The sequence below is a fragment of the Nothobranchius furzeri genome, chromosome 4 (assembly GCF_043380555.1).
Source record: "Nothobranchius furzeri strain GRZ-AD chromosome 4, NfurGRZ-RIMD1, whole genome shotgun sequence".
Taxonomy (NCBI): Eukaryota; Metazoa; Chordata; class Actinopteri; order Cyprinodontiformes; family Nothobranchiidae; genus Nothobranchius; species Nothobranchius furzeri.
Genome location: NC_091744.1, coordinates 3,485,248 through 3,509,405, shown reverse-complemented (window position 1 = coordinate 3,509,405; position 24,158 = coordinate 3,485,248). Strand labels below are relative to the sequence as shown.

Genomic DNA, 24,158 nt, shown 5'->3' with positions numbered 1-24,158 from the left:
TATTTCACAATAAATCGATAAACAAAAGGCGTTTTTTGTTTCATATGCACAGGTTTAACAACTTTTAACAACTGTCAATGGCGGCTGAACTTTAAATGCACAAAAGTAAGCCATAAATACAGTTTCCACTATCAAAGTAGTCGCCCTTTGTTGATCCAAACACTGCTGATGTCTTAACACAAATGATGGGCAGATTAAACAGTTCATTTCGATGCTTCTCCCACACAACGGGTGTTTGGATCTAACTTCCGCGTTTATTGCTCGGACTGTATCGCAAGATCTCGAAAATCCCGCGCATGCCTGTGTGTGCACCTCAGGTCTCCGCACCGGAGCCGTTGTAGAGCGAGAACCAGTAAAAATTGAGTTCGGAAGCGAGCGGCTGCAGAAGGCGGGGGCGGAGCGGAGGTAGTGGAATTTTGGGGTTAAGGAGCTCTACCAAAATCTAAACACAGGTATGGGTTTGGGCAATCATGACAGACCTGAGCTAGTTTTGCAGATTTTTGTGAGCTGGCACATGAAAGAATTCCTCTGATCTTCACATCTACATCTCAGCAGGATGCAAATAAGACTATTTCCTGCTTTCAAAAGTCTAACAACTCCTTTTAAGAGAGCTGCCAGGCACAGAAATAAACTGAAAAGCGCTGACTTTAAAGTTTTAAACTGAGAGGTCAAAGGGAGTGAGGAGTGGAAGGAGAGAAGTATATAGAGGTGTAATGGAGGTCAAAAGGACAATCACAAGAGTATTTCAATGGACACAAACAAACACACACAATTCTGTCCACAGAAAGTAACGTGCACAATCCAACCTTTAGGACTGTCGTGTTGTAGCTAACCTTCCATCCTATTCTTTTCTTTTCTTCTTTTGTCCCCCCAATTCAGACAAGGACACACACACACACAAACACACAATCCAACAACTCAAATAGGTGGGTGGCGGTAAAGCTATCTGAGTGTATTACACAGACCATTAGGCTTGTAGAATGGACAGATGCTGGCATAGGAGCTGACAATGGACTTAAATGACAGAGGCTGAAGAGGACTGAGAGCATAGCAACTCAGATAATGATGGACAACAGAAAAACAAAAGAAACAACATGAGGCTGGTCTACTACTGTATAGACACATCCACACCATAAACAAATGCTAACATGCAGGTTGAGGGAAAAATAGTTATACTTAAACTCATAAAATACAATAAAGTATAGGAAACAGAAGGATCTCCCACAAATTCTGAGCCAACTTGCATCAGACTGACAGAATCTGAAACACTGACACACACACACACACACACACACACGCACACGCACACGCACACGCACACACACACACACACACACACCTGAGGGAGTGTGAAGTACAGGCTAATAACTTTTCAGGCATGAATTTCACCTTTTAAAAAAGTATCAACATCTCCCAGCTATTGGCAGGTATCTGCTAATCTGTTATCGCTCTCTTATAAACACACACACACACACACACACACACACACACACACACACACACACACACACACACACACACACAGACACAGACACAGACACAGACACAGACACACACACACACACACACACACACACACACACACACACACACACACACACACACACACACACACAGATGGAGTCTTCATAAAACAGAGCTGGAAGATGAAAGCAGACCTTGGAAATAAACAGAAAGCCACACGAGAAAGCAAAGGGACAGCTGCTGAAGCGAGCTTAGAGTTCACACTGTAAATTTGTGCTTTTCATGATTTTCGGATTTTTGTGAGCATGCAGGCATCCTGTGTATGAGGGAGTAAATTCCCCCATACATGTGTGATTGCATCTACTTATTTTAGTTAAATTTAGAGTTTCCTTTGATTTGTGTGTATTATATGTGGGTGTTTACATATTAGCATGTACAACAGGGAATAACCTCCTGCCATTATTCTAATTTACTCAGCATTTTGCCTTTTACCCGCAGGTAAAACAACAAGAAGTGAGAAGTAAAAAAAAAGAGCCAGTCCCAGTATAGCAGCTTGCAACACCTCCTGGCTATGACATTTAAAAAAAACCCAGGATAATGTCAACAAACGGCAAAGCTCAAGTGTGGTTGAGGTTGGTGAAAATTTCACTAAGTACATATTAGATCCAGCACTACAGGTGCAGATACACTGCCCAGTCCCCCCAAAAAAGTAGGCATAAAAAAAGGTTTGACAGACAAAGTGTTCTTTAAAATGAGATGTTTTTTTTATCATTTCTATTTGCTTTTTTTCCTTTCTTTTACATTTAAAGAGTTACGCGTGTTTAAAGATTTAAGAAAATGCCTAAAATAATAATACAAAGCTTTTTGGTTCAAACAGTCCGACATGCCATAGAACAGAGACACCACTTCCTTCAATATCTTCACAATAAAAGCACCAGTCAATAGCACTGAATGCTTAATGTTCATTAACATTAACATAGACTTGTGTCTTAACCAATGAAATGCAACCTATTAAATGCAGAGTGCATCAGGGTCTTCATCCTGCAGATCACTCTATTATACTGCTGAAATGCACTGTGACATTGTACCATTGATATTTCCAACATAAAACAGTTATAAAGTCAATACGGTACACACAGCTCAAATGCGCCTTTAATCTGAATGTTTGTGATTTTTTTTCCTTTAAAATGTTATTGGATGAATATTTTGGCCCTCGAGCAATGTTTCGGATTTTGTGTGTGTGTGTGTGTGTGTGTGTGTGTGTGTGTGTGTGTGTGTGTGTGTGTGTTTTGTCAAATGGAAAAAAAAGAGAAGAAAGACCTTTTGCACCAGTCCCACCATTGTTTTCTCACTTGAAACTCCCCATGGGAGCTTCCTTGCTACTCATCCCATCTGTGATACATTTACAAGATGGAAACATCTTCAATGATGTTAAAGGGAGAGCAACTTCTGGGTCATGAAAGAGATGAAAATAAATCAAAACTACATGAATGAAAAGCTCCTAGAGAGAGTGTGGCTGTAGAAAAGGAAGAAGGTGATGGAGAGAGAGAGAGAGAGAGAGAGAGAGAGAGAGAGAGAGAGAGAGAGAGAGAGAGAGAGAGAGAGAGAGAGAGAGAGAGGAGATAAAAAAAACCCGCGAGGATCTGTCAGCTCTCGTTGGCTTTGATTTTAATGGAAGCCAGCTCTACCTTACCTCTAACCCATTTGGGCCTAATTCCACTGCTGCTTTTCAAACTTTTTAAACTTTAATGGCCCCTTCTTAAGTGCCAGCTGCTGACAACATTGATTTAGCTTTAAGCTTTGCTGTCGTGCGTGCCTTTATTTTCTCCTGCAAAATCGACAGAAACATCTATTTTCTGCCATCCTTCTCCACCTCCCACTAATCTGATCCTCCTCCTATCCTTCCTTCATCCGCTCTCCTCTGTTTATTTTTTTTGACGGTGTCAGCGGTCGCGCTACGAATGTATGAGAATAGATGAAAAGGAATGTTGTTTGGATATGGTGCTTTGGGGAGGAGAAGGATGCAGATATATAATTTGCACTTGAACAGAGTGGATTTCCATGAGTGGACCTTTGCAGACTGTGCTGTGATTTATTTTGCTGCATCCATGCTTGCCACAAAATATGATGTTGATAAAGATGAAAAACAAAAAGCACAGCAGCTTCAGATATTACTGCAAAGTTGTTACATTTAACATTATAAATGTCAAAACATTATGGCTTTTGTGTTATTTCCTTTCAAAATACAAGCAAATATTAAAAACTATGAGTTCATTCACTCTTAACATTAAACCGAAAGCTGGACGCTCTGTGAATCATGAACAACCACAGCAAGTTACATAAAATCCAAAACCTATTTGTATGAATTATGTTACATAAAACAGAAAATAAAGTTCTAAATTGAGAATGAAAATGTCAAAGACTGTTGTACAAATTATTTTGAATGTCACACAACTTGATGTTCTCAAAGTTGGCACGTAGGTGACAGATGTGCCTCACTTAACATAAAATAAGTCATTTTCTCCTAATGGACCATTTTAAAATGGAATTCACGATGAAGGAAGCACGCAAGATGTTGCATCATTGGGCACTACTGTCATAAAATGGTTTAAAGAAATCGTATGATATCATGAACAGATGCAGAACATGCTTCAGGCACGTGAGAGGGAATAACACATCACAGTAAAACATTGTGATGTTTCATTATCGGTCTGTGCAGAAAACGATTCTCTTCGTACGCAAGGTTATGAGCTTAGTTTGGGTGACATTTCATGTCTTGAGCCCTTTTCCATGATCTAACTAACTGTGTCTCTCATTATGTTTTACTTTGGGCTTTTGTCTGTGTCCCTTCCCCCCCTGAATCCTCCAGCTGCTGCCAAGTTCATTGCAATAAAGTCATAGTCATAGCCCATCAGCAGATTTCTTGGATTTACAACTTTTATTCCTCCTTTTGTGTTTTAATCTTATAAAAGACAATTTCTTAATGACCTAAAACACTTTTTCAGTGGTCTCTAGTATAAATGAATGACTTTTGGGTCAATCTCTGAGGAAAAAAGCTCTTGTGATCCGGTTTCTGGAACTAAAAGTAAGCCACAGAAAGGCTGAGCCGACGATGACTTTAGGATTTAGAGTCTTATTTCCTGATAACTGTACATCTCACCTCGGATTGGTTGACAGCAACGCAACTCTACCACCGACTCTGTTTGCTCACACAAGCCTAAAGGAGTTGCATCGTGTTGTGGAGTTGCTAATGCTAACGGTTAGCTTCTACTAGCCAAGATGCACTCTGCTCTCTCCTGAACCAACAACATCTTTCCCCATTGCGAGACAAGATGAGTGGGTCCATGAATGTTGTTTTGACAATTTGAAGTTTACCGCAGGCTTTTCCATAATCCGAGAGTTTCCACCTCTATATTCGTTTGATGGCTAATGTAGGAAATGAGGGTATTTTCACATTTAGCTTGCACATAAACTCACAGTGACGGATCATATTTCAAAAATAAAAAGTAGGAAACAATTTCTCTGTGAACTTGGCCTTTAACAGTTGAACTGCAACTGAATAGCACCAATCAGCTTTTTTCTTATAACTAAGTTGACTTTTGGTGGAATTTTCTACCATTTGATAAAAACTGGACAGTATTTTAGAGCACTTTTTTAGTTTTATCAACAACTCAAAGCTTTATGCCCATTCACACGTGATTCACAGATAAAGGTTGTTGGATAAATTATGGATAAATAACTTTTAAACGAAAGCTTCATCCAGTTTATTTTCGAAAGCTTCATCCAGTTAATTTTACTCTGGCATGGTTCGACCTTGCCTCCTTCCTTTCCGTCCTGGCTTATCAGTAAGAACACCCTGTAACTGCTTTCTGGTTGTTGATTTATAACCCGCACCTGTTGTCTCCCTGCTCACTGAGAGTCTAAAGGAATGTCAAAGTGTGTGCGTCAATGTTTTAGCGTGAAAATGCGTGTGCGTTGTACCATTTTGTGTGTCCTTAATAAATGCTTTCTGAGGGTTCTGTATGATGAGAGCGAATAGACTACCGACTCGTGTGTATCATTTTATCTCTACACTTTGCAAAGTCTAAATTGTTTATTGTTGGTAAAGATTGGTATGGGTTAATCGATCGGCTTATTAATATAACCCCTGCGTGTTGAACTTTCCCTAAGGCAACCCTGGATGGGAAAATAAAATTACCTAACATTTTGGTGCCGTGAAACCCGTCGTGCAGTTCGGCCGCTAGGGGGTCGTCTCCGGGAGCCACTTCCTGCTTCGGTCCGGGGGGGCTGCTTCCCAGCCGGCTGGATGGCTCCGGGGGCATCCTCTCTGCTGCTGTCTCGCAAGCGTCGGACTTCAGGGTGACTCCGCCATGCAGGGGGGATTGGATTGGATGAGTGAGTGAGTACCTCTTTTTTGCAGCCTTTCATATATAACGCTGGTTGACTTGACAGTGTTTTACGTTTGTGTCTGCCTTCCGAACATGGAAGACGTTCTGTGTTTCAGCAGGGGGGCTCTGGACTGTTCCGGTGATAAGAAGAGTTGAAATAGACAGAACGGTAGCCGCTGAGTCGCGCCTAGACCCGGCTGTTGGAACCCGACCTGTATTACTTGAAAAAGCATTGAAATATGCTATACAGGAGGTCCAGCGCTACTGGGGAAGGCTGAAAGGCGATTGGAACTGCAGACTGTTGTAACTTATGGAAATAAACTAAACAATTAATGTATGAAATAATAGCGCCGTTGGCGTTATATAGACAGAGCGCCGGCCGACGGCCGTGTGCTGGCATTTTTGAGTTGAAAGGGTCTTTTGTAAACACACTGTCGTGTGGATTGTTAAACGTTTTCCTATTGCTGCTGAGGTACAAACATTTTGGACACCATTGCTTTTGGCTTAAAACCTTAAGTCGATCTAAAAAGGTCCTGTGCATGTTTTATGTCGGCTTAGCCACAGCAGCCTCAATGTGTGAACTGCATTTAAAAGTGAATGCTGGCCTTTGGAGAAATTTTGTTTGACACCGTGCTTTCAAATTTTCTGTGAATTTTGACAGTTTGGCCATATGTGGAAATAGTGGAAAAACATATTAAGTCTTTTCTTTTTCTACAGGAATATTAGAAATGCCATTTTTAAATAAAATAAATCAACTATATCTACAAATATTGCACCACCACTTTCAGAAGCCTGTAGGCTTATTTGCATGTCCAAAAGGTTAATCAAAAGTAAATTTTGGTGCAAAACCCAAAGCAAGAATTAACTCAATCCTTCTCTTTTTTTGCATAAATTATTTTGTGTTGTATTCATGCTACTCTGAACATTTCCAGAAAATGCACGCATGACAAAGAGGATCCCATTTTCAGTCTTGTAGTTTACTCCTGAAGAATGTATTCAAACATGTTTTATGATGTTTATAAAGCTGGATAAGGAGCATATTTGATTTTCTTCTTGTTTCTGTTTGATGATATGAGTGCGGAGAGCTGAGAAGCACAAAATCATAATTCCTTAATTTTCCCCAGCCTTTCATTCTATCAAGCCTTTCAAAAGGTCCACATCACAACCCTTGTTACATTGTGTTTCATGCTAATATTCCTCATCAATGGGGATCCATCTATTTATGCTCAGGCAGCAATAGCAGGAAGACAGAAAACGCAAACCACAATGGATGATCAAAAACTAGAGACAAAGAATATGAAAACAGAAAGAAAGAAGAGAAGAAAGGTCAAAGAAGAGGGAAAATTATAATCCCACGCCCTCTCCATGTGAAGTACGAGCTACGGTGATGTATAACCCTGGTGGTGGAGAGTTAATTGGAAAAAAAACTGGGTTATTGAGAGATGGACTGAGAGGCTGACAAGGAGCGAAGGAGGAAAAGGATGAGAAGAAGATTTAGAGGAAAAGAGCTATAAAGACAGGAGAAAAAGGAGAGCAGATCACAAAAGAAGGAAGCTGAAGATTTTGACCGGTATAGGTGTCTATCTGAGCAACAGCCAGCAAGCGATCTGCTTTTGAAAAAAGAAAACTTTCTAATCTCCGTTTATTTTACAAAGAAAGACAGTGATTTGTCGTTTCAGGTTGTAAACGAGAAGAAGTTACAAATAAAACACTGGTACTCAAATGTGTCAGTTGTGGAAAAAGAAAAATCATCTCAATATGTAAGTCTTGATTTACAAACATGAACGGATTGAGCATGTTGGCATGGGATGTACTCCTGACCACAAACTTCTCTCTTCCTGGTAACTTCACAGAGAATCTAAATAAGACAATAAAGGAACTAGGGCAGCCCCTACAGAGCTGTGGATGTTTTACAAGCATCCAAAATGAGCCTCCTCTGAAGTGTGGATGGGATCAACCTTTGGGAGAGGTTGAGGATCTCAGCTCTGATGGAGAAACTGAGAGCAAAGTTGTTGCTTCTGCTTCTGTACATTTGAAGTGGTTTTGACATCTGGTAAGGATGGGTATTTTTGATTTGCTCCATGGTGAATTGGTCTTTTTAAACCATATTAAAAACTGTATTAGGATTTAGGGGTTGCTAAAGAGATTAAAACCCCATTTTGAGACAGCTTCTTCTGTCCATGAAAGTGGGGTGGGGGTGGGGGGTTGCTCTTTCAGAGCAATAAATATGAGGTATGGCGTGAGGACGGGTGAGAGTTGGCAGCCCTGTGTAATCCAATCCGAGGTGAGCTATCCAAATATCAGGAAATAAGACTCAAAATCCTGCCGTCTGAAGCTCAGCCCTGAACTGGCTCACTTCTAGTTCCTGAAACAGGCGCACCGGAGCTTGTTTTCCCCTGAGTATGACTCATGGATGTAGTTTTTGGAGGGACAGGGGGCACATGTCCCCCCCAGTTTTTCCAAAGTCAATTTTTGTCTCCTGCACTTTTTACCATCCCTAAACAATACTAAATAGACACTGGTTGAGCACTAGGACCAAGTGGAAAACAACCTCTTGTGTTGAAGCCTGTTTCCCCATTAGAACAGTCCATAAACTCATCTATTGGCACTGCTGATACTTGCTCATGTGTTATTGGCCATTCCTGCTGTCACTCCACGTTTAAAACAGGACATGCTCACATTTATTTATTATTTTGCTAGCTGCCAGGGTGGTATTCAAGAAAGTGAGTTTAGAACATTGGGGATCTCCTGATAAATCTCTATTTGACAAAGCGCTCCCCCCACCTGGTTTCGCCGGCGCCATGAACAATTCTCAGGTGGATTCAATCCCCTATCGGACATCATGGCTCATGCACATCCATTGGCAGCCCCTGTTAATCTATGCTAGATAAATGAAAATGGAATGAAAGGACAGAGCGTCGTTTTTCATTCAGACCCCCTTCATTTCCTGCCAGGGAAAACTAATAAATACACCTGAAAACAATCCTTACTTTTAGTTTACCTGCTCGTATTATTTGAGTTACACATTTTATTGTTTCAATGGTATGATGTCATTTCCTGTTTACAAATATTACTGCACATTATACAGATTTGTTTACTTTATTAATACTGAGAGGCACAATGTCACGTTATGTCCTGTCTCCCTATTCTGTTCAGTCCTGTGTCCATGTTAATTGCTCCCACCTGCCTCTCGTCTCCCAATCACCCAAGGTCCCAGCTCCTCCTGTATTTATCCCTGTTAGTCCATTTTGTCTGGTTGGTTCATTGTTTCATTGTCCTACGTGTCCCTGAATAAATCCGTGTTTTAAACGTTCCTGTCTGCCTACCTGCCTGCTTCTTCACCCGCGTGTGGATCCACATCTCCGCTTCGCTCACCGGCACGTTTGTGACACACAATTTCAAACTGTTGGAGATTTTTAATGTATTACTGTCTTAAATGTACCTTTTTTAAGTAATCATATGCTAATAAGTAAGCCACCGAGTTATTTCTCCTCTCTATTACTGTGGAATGCGGCTGATAAGGCCTGATATTTGTCTGCATGGGGTTGGGAAGTAGCCTGCCCAACAGGTATCCATGGTTATTGAGTTTCTGGCTGTCAGTCATAAATTAAGACTTCCTTTCTGGAATGGTCTGCTTGGCAACAGAGAAGCTAGCAACCACCCCTGTAACTTGAGACTTCCTTTTTAGAAGGTCCCGCCTTTGATAGAAAACAGTGTTATTGGTTGTGTGGACAGTGATGGATCGTCCTTTGTCTCCATCTGCCTGTGTTTCAATAAAACCAGCGGAAGAAGGAGAACACGCCAGAGTTAATCGGACAAGGGCCTTGGACTGGCTTTTGGCTGGTTGCTCTCCGCTGTCTCCTCACAGTGTAAAAAACCTACTGACATCTCTCCTGTGTGGTTCATTTCAGGGTTAAGTTTCAGGATTTAAAAATACCCAACACAAACTGTCAGTGTTCATTTTGATATTTTCCATTGTTTATTGTTGTTAAAACAATTCGAAATACAGAGTTTCATTGATCCAAAGTGTGAAATGTGAATTTTACATATTTCTTTACCGTTTCAAGTAGCTGTAGTTAAAATTTCCTTTACACACGTTGGATATTATTTCACTGGAAGAAAAGATACATTTATTGGATTCAACTAAAATTATTTCCAATTTTAGTCAATTAAAATAGAAAATATAGTCGGGTAGTGGAAGGAATAATTTGAGGAGCTCCTCAATACCCTCAGGGATTAATAAAGTATTATTGTTTGATTGTTATAGATTGAAGTCCCACCGGCATTCATTCCGAGTAGGAACCAGAGCTGGGAGATCTGAGAATGGACTGTCCAATCTCTGGGGCAGAAGTCGCTGAGGTAGTCAAACAACTATACGGAGCCCCTGGGGTGGATGAGATCCGACCATGGGTATCTCAGAGCTTTAGATGTTGTAGTACTGTCTTGGTTGTCATGTCTCAACATTGCATGGTCATCGGGGTCAGTTCCTGTGGAGCGGCAGACCGGGGCGATGGTCCCAATTTTTAAAAGGGGGACCAGAGGGTGTGTTTTAACTATAGGGGGATCATACTCCTCAGCCTCCCGGAAAAGGTCTACTCCAGGGTACTGGAGAGGAGGGTCCGGTCGATAGTTGAATCTCAGATAGAGGCGGAGCAATGTGGTTTTCTGAGCAGTGTGGTTTTCGTCCTGGCCATAGAACTGTGGACCAACTCTTTACCCTTGGTAGGGTGATGGAGGGGTCATAGGAGTTTATCCAACCAATCCACATGTATTTTGTGAAATTGGAGAAGACTTATGACCATGTACCCAGAGGCACTCTGTGGAGGGCACTCCTGGAGTATGGGGTGGATGGCCTTTTGCTAAGGGCCATTCAGTCCCTGCACCAGAGGAGTGTGAGTTTGGTCGGCGTAGCCGGCAGTAAGTCGGACCTGTTCCCAGTGAGGGTTGGACTCTACCAGGGCTGCCCTTTGTCACCATGTAGTGGCCGTAAAGGTCAGGAGGTCTTGGCCAGCTTTAACTGTTTAACTGTTGTGTATTTGCCAGCATGCCTCGTGGACATAACAGAACAGCATAAAAGCAACATCTGTTTGGGAATCACTGATAGCTACTTTCTTCAAGCTGCCTGAGAGAACTTGCTTTCTTCCTTCTGAACTGGCAGGTCCAGATGTTTTTAAATTGCTCGATCATAGTAGTTAAATGTTTAGTGTTGGTTAGGCTAAAGAGACTGGCAAACAATTATACTATTAAGCTCTTGCTATTCATAAAGAACAGACCTGATCACTGGAGTGAAAGCTGGAGGTTGTTGAAATTTTGCCTTTTGGACTGCTGTAGATGCAATACCAACTTTGACCTGTGTGACGATAAGGAGTCGATAATTTTTACATACTGGGGCGTTAAAATCATTTAGTTTTTCTTTTTTTTTTTTTTTTTTTTTTTAACGTGTCCTGTCTGGCTGTGAAGCAAGCAGAATTGATGTCTGAATGCTGGTGACAAGCCTTACAGATTTATTCTCAGGTGGAGCATCAAAGCGTTTGCTTTTAATGTCACGCCTGATACTTAAAACTTTATTGTTATTGTTGTTGAATGCTTTGTAATTCTGACCAGACACGGAGACAGAGGTGAAAGAGAAAGGAAAAGCAAAGGTGGGGAGAGAGAGGGGGAGGGGGGGTTCCACAAAAATAAACAAAAATGAACAAGAGTCTGCTTCTAGACCTGCAGAAAAAAAAGACAAAAAAAACAAAACAAAGGGACACAAAAAAGGGACACAACAACAATACAACAAGATCTACCTATCACTGCGTCAACTTGATGAAAAGAATATATATATATATATATATATATATATATATATATATATATATATATATATAAAATCAACATTGCTTAACTGAAGAATCACGATAATAAATCACAACGCATTAAGTGCCCACCATAGTCTTAAGACCTGTGTTTAACATGCCCAAGCCCATACTTTTGAGAGCACCATGTGAGCACCTGTGTGTGTACACGCGCTTGTTTATTTAAGGTTTTTCTATAGGAGCGCCCAACAGAGAGTGTGAGGGACCACAGATCCGGCCCCAAAGATGAGCAGGAGACGGGGGGAGCTCCAAGTCCCAGAGATCCAGGCGCTGCCCCAGAACGCAGGAACCCCAAGGAGACTGCAACCAGGAAGGCCCCTGCCCCCCTCGAGAGGCACAGAGGATCGCCCCGGGGGGCCACAACCAACAGCCGGCAGAGTCCCTGGAGATATCAGCGGCAAGCCCACAGGCCCGCCCGCAGCCTCCCACCCCCCTAGCCGGCCGAGCCCGGGACCCAGCGACCCGGGACCCAGGGGCGACCACCCCCGCCGGGGACCCAGCAGAGCCCAGGGACCCAGACCCCACCAGGCAGCCACCGGGATCTAACAGGCAGATGCCAAAATCTTAAACCCCCAGACCCGGTTGCCACGAACACTCAGGCAGACCAAGGCACAAGCCCCCACACCAGGTGTGGCAGGGGGAGGGGGGACAGAGATCTATATCATCAAGAGAAGTTCCAGGAGAGGGGAGGACCCAAAGGCCCCACCTGACATATACAGTCATACACAAACACAGTCACACGCTCCCTCCCTCATGCTCACACATGCACATACAACCCAAGACTTACAAAAATGCACGCCGGACACCCACTCATGCTCCCCATACACACCCTATTCACTCTGGTCCCAGTACTGCTGCACATTGGGTACAACCATCACCGGTAACCAGAGTTTGACCCTTTCTGCTGGGGTGCTGATTAGCAGGCTCCCCCGCCCAACGCTGAGCACAGCAACCCACCACCCCAGACCCCAACCAGACGGCCAGATCTCCCTCCTAGCCTCCAGCCCCAGGAAGCCAAGCAACAACAGAGGTGGCTAAGACCCCTAGTCTCCCTCCGCCTGCTCCAATATAGTGTTGTGTGATCATGAGGTGTATTCCATGGCTGTGGTGAGTGGGCAGTGCGGGCATCATCCGGCATATGCCAGCTGATGCCACCGCACCACCCCACTTACACCCTCAGCCATCAGTGTCTAAGTGCGGTTTCAAATTGGAAGTGGGCACCGGCACTCGGGAGGAAGCTGAAATATCCCCCTGCCAAATGCCGTTGAATGTGCTCACTCCCAAGACCCTAAGTGTGTGTTTGTGTGGAATGTCGTCAGTGGAAGTGTATAAGGTGCAAATAAAATTGGGGGGCAGGTTTCCACAGGAATGCGGAAATGGGGTCCATACCCGCACTTCCTGACTTGCCTACCCCCCAAGGTCCTATGTGTATGTGTAGTTTTTCTTTTCTTATGAGGAAGGACTCCACACATACAGGTCCTTCTCAAATAATTTGCATATTGTGATAAAGTTCATTATTGTCTGTAATGTACTGATGAATGGGCTGCACAGAGTTGCAGTGGTTATAGCTGTTGCCTTGAAGCGAGAAGGTCCCGGGTTCGCTTCGCAGCCTGGGATGTTTCTGCATGGAGTTAGCATGTTCTCCCTGTGCATGCGTGGGTTCTCTCCGGGTACTCCGGCTTCCTCCCACAGTCCAAAAACATGACTGTTAGGTTAATTGGTCAGTCTAAATTGTCCTTAGGTGTGTGCGTGTGTGTGTGTGTGTGTGTGTGTGTGTGTGTGTGTGTGTTTGTCCTGTGTGTCTCTGTGTTGCCCTGCGATGGACTGGCTCTCTGTCCAGGGTGTACCCTGCCTGATTGCCCATTGACCGTGAAAAGGTTGAGAGACCCAACACAGGGCGACGGTGGCACAGGAGTTAAGGGCTCGCCCCGTAATCCAAGTAGTTCTGGCTGCAGAACCACAAAGGTGGAGCTGCACCAGAAGGTGGAGCTGCATCAGTCACCCCGCCCATTCAGTCAGAGTCAGTCCAATTCCTTCCAGTTGTTAGACTTGATAGCATTCTGGAACCAAAGAGGGTGTTATAGCTAGTATCATCTAAAATGCAAGATTGAGGACGGAGTTGAGAGGTTAACTGAACCTCTAAATGTGGATGGTTGTCGCTCAGAGAATGGATGACTGCCACCTGGAGAGTTTTATGTTCAATCCCAGATCCCCCATATCTCTACCCTTAGGACTCCATCAGAAATGATGGAGGTCACCTCAATAGAACCTTTCTGTCAACCAAAGTTTAAAAAAGTGGCTCCAGATCTTGTGAAATGGCCTGAGTGACTGGATCTGAAAGCATCCTCCAGCTATACGAAATGTGTACACAACTGTAATTAGCTCTGTTGACTAGTGGTCAGGTCACCCATGACTCACCTTAATTTACCTGGGCTAAAAAGACCCTAACAGCTGGAAAATTTGCAAAGAGTCTCGGATTCTGTGCAGCCTACAGTCCCAAAAAAGTAAATTATATGGTGGAATGGATGGATAAGTAATTAAGGGTTTAGTTTTATGTGCGAGTGTGTTTGTGACGAAACTCTGTGTGTGACTGACAATGACAGTGAGTGGAACTGGAGGGGGGTCATTCTTCTGTTAATTACTAAGTTAATGACACATTATGCTCCAGTGGACAAGCAATATGGCTGGCTGACACACACATGCACACAGACACTTGCAAACACGCACAGGGATAATAGCAAAGTCTGCTTTGGTGCTTACAGAATGTGGCAGTTTGCAACGCAAAGAGCTTGACAGTGAAACAACAGGCAAACAATGACACACACACACACACACACACACACACACACACGCGCAGCGACTGCAACCACTGACAGGGAACCTCATCAAACTGGCTTTAATGAAGTCACTTCGCCTAAATTGAGGAGAGCAAGAAAGTGGCGATGAGGAGGAGGGGAGGAAAGGAGGACAAGGTCGCTTGGATTGATAACGCTCATTAGCCTAATAAGGTACTTTAATGAAGCTGGCCCTTCTACAATAGAGTGCCACAAAGTCTAAAACCCACACACTCTGCAACGCAAACATCAGGCTTTTTTTATACATTCAGCACAAACAATACTATTCCCACCTCCATCTCCTCTGTAAGATTTTCTTGCACACAGCTCCATGCACCCTTTATGATAAAATAGAATAATCACTACATTCACACATCCAACTGTAAGGATAACACTGACCTCTCCATCTGAAGACTGCAATATGAGGTCTTTTCTACAGGAAGCTGTGAAGTCTCCCACTCCGGCACTGATCTCCACCCCTCTGGGAGCCTCCAGGGTCAAGGTTCGAGTTGGGGACTCCAGCCTGGAGAACCATGAAAAATATTCTTGTCATGCTAGTGAGAGTGGAAACAGCAACAGCATAGGCTGGTACAAAAGTACATCAGAGACAGTACTTTTAGTTGTTTTGTTAGTGGACTTATTTAGTCAGAATGACAAAAAATTGATCATCATTAATTTCAAATTCAGTTAATGTGTTTTGGTTTATTTTTGATTCACTGCAAAGTAAACTTGGGTTGGGAGTTATTTTAGGAAGCAGGGTAATTTATGAGCTTTCTCTTGCAGGGTGGCGATTTGTCAAGACCATGGCAGTTTTTCTGCAATATTGATTCATCTGCTCTGCAGGTGTAGACATGGAGGTATATCTTAGTCGTTGTTTTAAAAGGAAAATCAACAGCCCTTTCTTTGCTTTTGTGAGAGTTTGGTTGCAGGTGGATAATTTGATGAACTGTTCCATTGAATTGTGTCGACATGACCGAAAACTGAGGTGTAATAAGAAATCTTTGTGTTTCTAAAATATTGATATTTCTAATGTTTCATCCATCTGTTCAAAACTTTGTGTCAATGGTTTTTAGCTGAAGATTAAATAACACAGAACTAAATTTTATTCCAAGAAACCCCAACATTTAAAACAAAAGAATATTAAGAAATTCTAATAGCCCTGATTGTGCTTTCAACCACCATTTGAAGGACAGTACCTACTGCACTCCATCCCATGCTGTGTGATAGACGGATAATGGTTTTGTCCGGGGGGACACATCCATTTAGAGTTTGAGACATTTTACTTTGTAGCGATCCCTTCAATTTTCTTTAAAAAAACACCACACACTCCCATCCCTAAAAAGAAAGTCATTTGTACACTTTCAAGCTGCAAAGTGCTCTAGCTATGGTTGAAGCCGCTGCCCTTGAAGTGTGACGGGTCAGCAGCTCGGCCTGTGATTCAAAATGGAAAACAAAGTGAGCTGATTAAACATCCCGGTGGCGTTAGATAAAGCACGGCACGACATTCAAGGACGTGATAGAAAATGAAATTAAATAAAGAGCATGTTTCTGCAAAGCTGACAGAGTTACAGCCTATGAAGTGGGAAGACATTAAACAGAACAATAATATCAAATAACAGAGAACATGAGGGCACTTTAACAGCAAAAAAAACCTAGTGGCCGTGCACTGGGATGAGCACGTAGGCGGAGGAGAGGAGTGTGCTGTGCCATGGCTGGAGCGCATTAGTAATCATCACTCCTGCTTCTTTATATAGAGAAGGAGACGCGAGTCTCTACAATGTGAAAAAGAGTGCCTGAAACGCTGGAGTGAGTGTGTGTAAATTAACCTCTTCACCAATGCATGCTGGAAATAAAACTGTTGAGAAACAAACATTCTGGTGCGTTTTCGTGCGCGTTTGACCTCAATACACTACAAACATCTATAATATTTGTAAAAAAAGGAAGCTTTGTGGGTTTCACCTATTGCTGGTTATTTTTAGAACATAACTCCTGTGATAAACAAGGGACCACTGTGATTTACCAATAAAAAGATGTCTCTCTAAAATTGTCCACTTTTTATTCTAATCCTTACACAGAAACTGCTTTACATATACTGTAATTTGAATCTATTAACTCTAAATGCAGCTCCATTGGGCTTTAAACAGTAAGTTAAGTGACAGCAAAACTGAACTAAAGCAAATCACTAACATCAGGATAATGTCTCTTAATTAAAGAAAATGCAAGAGCAGGGTGGTTTACATGAGAATTAAGCTATTTCACCTCCTCATTCTACTATTTTCTCTTGGATAAATGGTCGTTTTTAGACTAAATCACACACAACGTGCTGTTTGTTCTGCATGAGCATGACTTGAAATGGTCAAAGGAAACTTTCCAGTTTTAATTCTTGAGGTCCCAAAAGCAATTTTGGCCCTGCTTTGCAAATTTCAACATGCATTCAATAAACAGTTTTTGTCGGTCCACATTAGCCTCTGTTAGATAAAGCAGCGTTTTCTTCTTGTCTGAAAGTAAAGGTGTTGTGAGGCGGATTAAAAGTGATGGAAGGTTTGCTTGTGTGCAGGGTTGAGCATCCAAGTGATATAATAAGTGTTTGAAGCAGACACTTCACACTAGCTCAGACTTATTGATCTGTTTTAAAAAAAAACAGTGTACGCCACTGTAGTCAGGGGTTGAGAAGACAAAACCAGAGACGGAAACAGGCAGACAAGCAAACAGATCACCAGACAATTAGATGGCGATATATGATGCAGCTTTGCATATGCGGAGGTGAAAAAGAGAGAGAGAAGTGAGCGGAGGCTGGATGTCTGGATGTGAGAAACTTCTGCTAGTTTGACAACTGAGGCAATTACAGTGAAGTCTCTGCTCAGAAACCGGCTCTGAAAGACAAATACACATGAGCCCTCTCTCTCTGTTTATTTTTACCTGTTTTAACTTACTTCTTTTGTCTTTCAAAAAACTGCCATCAATTATTTTCTCTCCCTCAGTTTTCCTTATTTGAAGCTGTCTACATACAGACACACAGAGTCTGCAACCTGTCAGAGGGAAGACTCACATCTCCTGCATGATGTCTGTTACTAAAAGCAGGTCTGCAGTGTTATCCACCTTGCATCATGCTATTTAAAGATGAAGTCCCATTAGTCATCACACACTGGTGAAATTACATCTCTGCATTTGACCCATCCCATGTAGGGGAGTGGTGAGCTGCAGCGGTGGCTAGGCTCTGGAACTATTTGGTGGTTTATCCTCCCAATCCAACCCCTTACAGCTGAGTGTCAAGCAGGGAGGCGTTGAGTCCCATTTTTAAAGTCTTTGGTATGACTCAACCAGGATTTGAACCCCAATCTCCCAGCCCTAGGGTGGACAGTCAACCACTAGGCCGCTTAGCTGGTAATTTGCCATGGTGAGAAAACACAGTGCAGCAACAGTTAGCTAATCTCATGCTGCTCTCTGATGAACAAACGTATCTTAAATGTTTACTTTTAAAACCATAGACAATTTTCTTAATATATTTAAATCATTTTCTTGAGCCAGTATGTGCAATTCCGGTCCTAGAGGGCTGGTATCCAGCACGTTTTAGTGGTGTCTCTGCTCCAAAACACTAGATTCTGTGGTTGAACCACATGTGCAGCAGCTCATCAGGCTTTGCAGAAGCCTGTCAATCACCTGCTGACTGAAATCAGGTGTGTTAAAACCAAAAGGTGCTGGATACCGTCATTCGAGGCCTGGAATTGAATACCCCTGCTTTACAGGATTGTTGAAAAGTCACTCAGACCCCGCCACCCTCTGTAGCCAGAATATCACACTTGCAACTTCAGAGAGCCAGTCTGTTGGACTTAGTAAAGTGGAGCTGACATGGCAGTGCTGGAGTCTGCTTCCAGCACATTTCCTGCATGTTTTAGATCATGAACCTAGCTGGTTTGTTTGATTTAGTGATGAATCACTCCTGTAGACCCTAATGAAGGCTGAGGAGACATTTCAGCTGTTAGATGAAGGTGTTAAAAAGACGAACGCACAGTGAGGAGACAAGTTTAAATTCCTTTAAGCGGAGTGCTGAGCTGAACTATTTAGAGCTAATTAATTTTAATTTTATTCAAGAAAACCAAAAGTGAATAGAATAGATGTAAAGACAGATATATGGGATTGAGCAAGTAGCAATATTTTTCTGATGAACTGTAATGGTTGTGGGATATTTTTGCTAACTTGCTGTATAAGCTAGGGAAATAATGGATGCATGCATTACGTAGAAGCTAGTTTCTGTTGTAACAATTTAACTTTCTCAGTCTGCTTACATGGATTTAGAATTGAGATAAGTATATTCTTGGGATTTCTAAAAAATTTTTAGCCTATTTTCATTAAAATGGATGGTACTTTTAAGTTGTATATACATTTTGCTCACTATACTACACTTTTTTTTTTACAGAATTGGCCAATTTCCTAACATATCTTTCTATTTCACAAACTTGAAAATTGAAATTTTAATTGCACACACGGTGAGGAACATTGTCGATACATCTAAGGTGACTGAGCTGCAGCATTTAATGTTGAAATCACAAAATTCCCAAACAACAGTCCTCAAAAAATATTGTGTTGGACTATTTAGGGATTGATCAAGCTGATCAGGTGTACCTAAATAATTTTTGTCACTAACATCTGACAGAGAATGTTTTGAATTATTTACCTTTAAAAACTCAGAAAAATTCTTCTAGGATTTACCTGGTACTTTTGAGAGCACGAATACAAAAGTTTAGAATAGAAGACAGGAGTATGACGCATCTTTGGTCAGTAAAAAGCAACAATGTATGAACACTTGCATTAAGGTTCAACACTTTTTATAAAATTCTCTAAAAATGACTGAACATTCCTAAATCTTGCCTTTGTAGGTTTTGTACTTTAACAAATTGATGCTGATCTTTACAGAAACCTGTTAGGACATTTGCCATGACAGAGTATGTGGTCCCTATAGGATGAGCCCTTCTAACATGACAGTGATTATTTCATATTGCACATGGAAAATGATTAAATTAAATCATATATAAAGTGAGTATTGCTTTCAAAGTCTGACAAGTGATGGATGTGAGCATCTTTTCAATTCTAAAAGTTAATTTATGAACCTCTCCATGGTGGAGGGGTTTGAGTGTCTCAATGATCCTAGGAGCTAAGTTGCCTGAGGCTTTATGCCTCTGGTAGGGTCCCCCATGGCAAACAGGTATTAGGTGAGGGATCAGACAAAGAGCAGCCCGAAGACCTCTTATGATGAATTATTTAAATGGAAATTGCGTTCTCTCGCCCAGACGTGGGTCACCGGTGCCCCCCTCTGGAGACAGGCCTAATGATGGGGCACGTTGGCGAGCGCCTGGTGGCCGGACTTTCACCCATGGAGCCCGGCCGGGCACAGCCCAAAGAGGAAACGTGGGTCCCCCTTCCCATGGGCTCACCACTCTTGGGAGGGGCCAAAGGGGTCAGGTGCAGTGTGTGACGGGTGGTAGTCGAGGGCGGGGACCGTGGCGGTCTGATCCTCGTCTACAGAAGCTGGCTCTTGGCACATGGAATGTCATCTCTCTGGTGGGGAAGGAGCCTGTGTTGGTGTGTGAGATTGAGAGGTTCTGACTAGTGTAACATGAGGAAATATGGGTTTTCTGTGCCAAAGGTTTCGTTTGACTCGGCTGGGTCAAGAGCTGGGTCACCAGCAACTTTCACCCACAGATTAAGACCTAAACGCCAGCAAGTCTGCAAGAGTCTGCGGCAAACCATAACATCTGAACACCTGCAGTGCCAGAAGATGGAGTTCTCATGGAATGTAGTCATAACAAGGTCTTAAACTTCCTTTCCTTTATTTTAAGTTGTTAAATAATCATTTGATCACTTTGCTCATTATAAATGTGTTTTAATCAAATGAATGATTAATATGCTTTGGGTAATCATAATAACTAATGAATCAATGCTTAATTAAACAATGTTTGAGGATGTTTGGTAACGACCTTCACACACACAAACACTCACTCAAACACTCACACACACACAAACTCTCACAGTAAACTCCAAAACACATTTGCGCTGACGCACACGTTTGCTTTGAGAAGAGAAAGGCTTTTGGTAAGTTTTCAGTTCATGATTCAGTTCGTGTTTGACAACCAAAGAGGGAGGACTTGTGAACAACGCCAACGGGGAACGGGGCTGCGGCTCCTTTCTCCCCCCTCACGCTATTTCTGCCAAGCCAGACAGGAATAGCTGAATTACAACCGCTAACGCAGACTCGTCTCGAGTCTTTGATTTTCTGAGTGAATTAAACTTAAGAAAGCGCATCTGCAAACGCTTCATCATCACGTGTACCGAGGTCATCTCTGGACCGGATCGGCGGACATCTTCGTCTTCTCTGCCAGCCGAGGTGCCTGGATGAAACATCGTCCTTTGACGTTCCGGATCTGAACGAGCAGTGCGCTACCAACACTATCTATAGTGGGGACAGTGTGCTGCTGATCTCTACTCAGGACGTTGTGGATTGGTGGGCAGAATACTTTGAAGACCTCCTCAATCCCACCAACACGTCTTCCAGTGAGGAAGCAGAGTCTGGGGTTGGCCTCTCAAATCTCTGGTGCTGAGGTCACTGAGGTGGTTAAAAAGCTCCTCTGTGGCAAGGCTCCAGGGGTGGATGAGATCCGCCCGGAGTTCCTTAAGGCTCTGGATGTTGTGGGGCTGCGTTGGTTGACATGGCTCATCAATATCACATGGACATCGGGGGCAGTCCCACTGGACTAGCAGACCGGGTGGTGGTTCCCTTATTTAAAAAGGGGTCAGCAGGGTGTGGTCCAACTACAGGGAGATCACACTCCTGAGCCTTCCTGGTAAGGTCTATTCAGGGGTTCTGGAGAGGAGGGTCCGTCGGATTGTTGAAACTCAGATTCAGGAGGAGCAATGTGGTCTTCGTCCTGGCCGTGGAATACTGGACCAGCTCTATACCCTTAAGGGGATCTTGGAGGGTGCGTGGGAATTTGCCCAACCAGTCTACATGTGTTTTTTGGATTTGGAGAAGGAATTTGACCGCATCCCTCGGGGGGGCCCTGTGGGGGGTACTCCGGGAGTATGGGGTACCAGGCCCTCTGATACGGGCTGTTAGGTGCCAGTATGACCGGTGTCAGAGCTTGGTCCGCATTGCCGGCAGAAAGTCAGGCTCGTTCCCAGTGAGATTGGACTACGCCAACGCTGCCCTTTGTCACCGATTTTGTTCATAACCTTTATGGAAAGGATTTCTAGGCACAGCCGAGATGTGGAGGGCATCTGTTTTGGTGGCCTGAGGATCAGGTCTCTGCTTTTTGCAGATGATGTGGTCCTGTTGGCTTCATCAGAACATGATCTTCAACTTTCGCTGGAGCGGTTTGCAGCCGAGTGTGAAGCAGCTGGGATGAGAATCAGCTCCTCTAAATCTGAGACCATGGTCTTGATTCAGAAAAGGGTAAAATGCCTTCTCCTGGTCAGGGATGAGGTCCTGCCCCAAGTGGAGGAGTTTAAGTATCTTGGGGTCTTGATCACGAGTGAGGGAAAACTGGAGCGTGAGATCGATAGGCAGATTGGTGCTGCATCTGCAGTGATGCAGGCATTGTACTGGTCTGTCATGGTGAAGAGAGAGCTGAGTCAGAAGGAGAACCTCTCGATTTACCGGTCGATCTACGTTCCTACCCTCACCTATGGTCATGAGCAGGAGGAGACTTAAAGGTAGACCCAGGACACGGTGGAGGGACTATGTCTCTCACCTGGCCAGGGAACGCCTTGGGATTACCCCGGAGGAGCTGGCCCAAGTGGCTGGGGAGAAAGAAGTCTGGGCCTCTCGCCTTAGGCTACTGCCCCCGCGACCCGACTCCGGATAAGCGGATGAAAATGGATGGATGGATGGAATTTATGAACCTGAATTGTAAGTTAGAATATATCTCAAAATGTGGCCACTATGATGTTTTTAAAGCTTACCTAAAATCAACAGTATACTTTGCTGTAGCATACAAAGTGTGTGCTTGGCAAGGCAACATAGTCTAAAAAAGATACAGATTTTATTTTACTACCACACACTGCCTGGTCATTAGATCCTGCAGGGGGGGGAAGAGGTAATTTTGATCTATATAAATGAATGTTCTGTCGTCTCTTACTTCTACAAACACATGGTTTTGACCTAAAGACATGCACGCACGTACACACACACACACACACACACACACACACACACACACACACACACACACACACTAGCACATAAAGTTTCTAGTCAGGCTCTTGCAAGGTTGTGTTTTTTCACAGTGCAGACAGCGGCAGTTTGCAGCTAAGCTGTTATCTTTTCAATTCATTATTATTAGAGAAAACTGTCTCCCTTCCCTCTCTGACTCCATTCTTACATCAATCCCCCCTCCCAGTACAAACACACGCACACTCACATACACACTCACACACCCTCCTTTTATGCCAATAATCCCCAACTCTCTTCTCTCGCTCATAGATCCATTTTGACCTTCAGTTGCGACAAGGCCATTTCATACGGCGTCCATATTTGTCCACCCTGACAAGATAAGCAGGACGGGAATACATCAACATGAAATGGTTTTTTATCTTAATACATTTCAGTTAAAACACAGAGAGAGAGAGAGAGAGAGAGAGAGAGAGAGAGAGAGAGAGAGAGAGAGAGAGAGAGAGAGAGAGAGAGAGAGGAGAGAGAGAGAGAGAGGGAGAGAGAGAGAGGGAGAGAGAGAGAGGGAGAGCATCAAAATCTCCCGTGTTAAATTAACTCTAGAAAGTGAATGTGTGTTCAATCTTTGAGTGTTAAATTAATTCTGTCCGAGAATGATTCTTTTTAAATGTTTCACACTTGTGGCGCTACTTTTAGCCACATATTGGCTGCTCGAGACTGGCTGGAGACGACATAGTCTCACACTCCAGTTTTACCTTTTTTCAGATTTGTTCTGCAGTCAAGTTCACAAATTTGTCAAATTTGTATAACACTCAAGAGAGTGGACACAAATAGACACCCACTAGTGAAAACACTAGTGAATGTGCTGTTAAAGGGAGAGGGAGGAGACATTTCAGTAACTTGTACACATAAGAAACAACGATATATTTCTGGTTTCTTTCTTCTTTTTTGAAATTTCTCTTGAGAACCTTGATTTTTAAACTTCTAACCACATTTATTCACATGACCAACAACATGCTGGCTAAATGCCAGTGATCTGTGAGGTTTACTGTACTTTTGATGCAGAGCTGACAGTTGTTGGAGAATTCTTTCAAGTTTGGGGTTTTTCTTGTGTGATTTATATTTCCAGGATGACTTGCTTGACATTCATCCTGCCCTTTCCTTCTTCAGTCCCGCTGAAGGCCACACCACCATATCACTATCCTGCCATTTAGGATGCCAACTTTTAACCTTTTCCCGCTAAATGATTAATCTCTGCCTCGGTGCCCCATTGTCCAACCCAGGCCCAGGAAAACTTGAAATAACTTTAAAAATACTTAAAAGTGCTCCTGATTGATGCACTGACGTAAGTCTCAAGAAAAGAAAAGTGATATTTAAGACTGTTTAGAAGTTGAAATGAGACAGAATGCAGAAAGTGGCATTTCTAAGGTGCTAAAAACTTAGAGCTGTC

The 24,158-nt window shown here is 43.0% G+C and overlaps 1 protein-coding gene across 2 annotated transcripts in view; it reads right to left on the bottom strand.

Annotated features, from left to right (window-relative positions):
- Positions 1-24,158, bottom strand: part of LOC107391070 (zeta-sarcoglycan) — a 547,146-nt gene that overhangs the window by 41,735 nt on the left and 481,253 nt on the right. For both annotated transcript variants that reach the window (XM_070550008.1, XM_015968123.3), the window contains exon 7: positions 14,944-15,067. In XM_070550008.1, the coding sequence (XP_070406109.1) occupies positions 14,944-15,067 (124 nt within the window). The remainder of the gene's footprint in view (positions 1-14,943; positions 15,068-24,158) is intronic.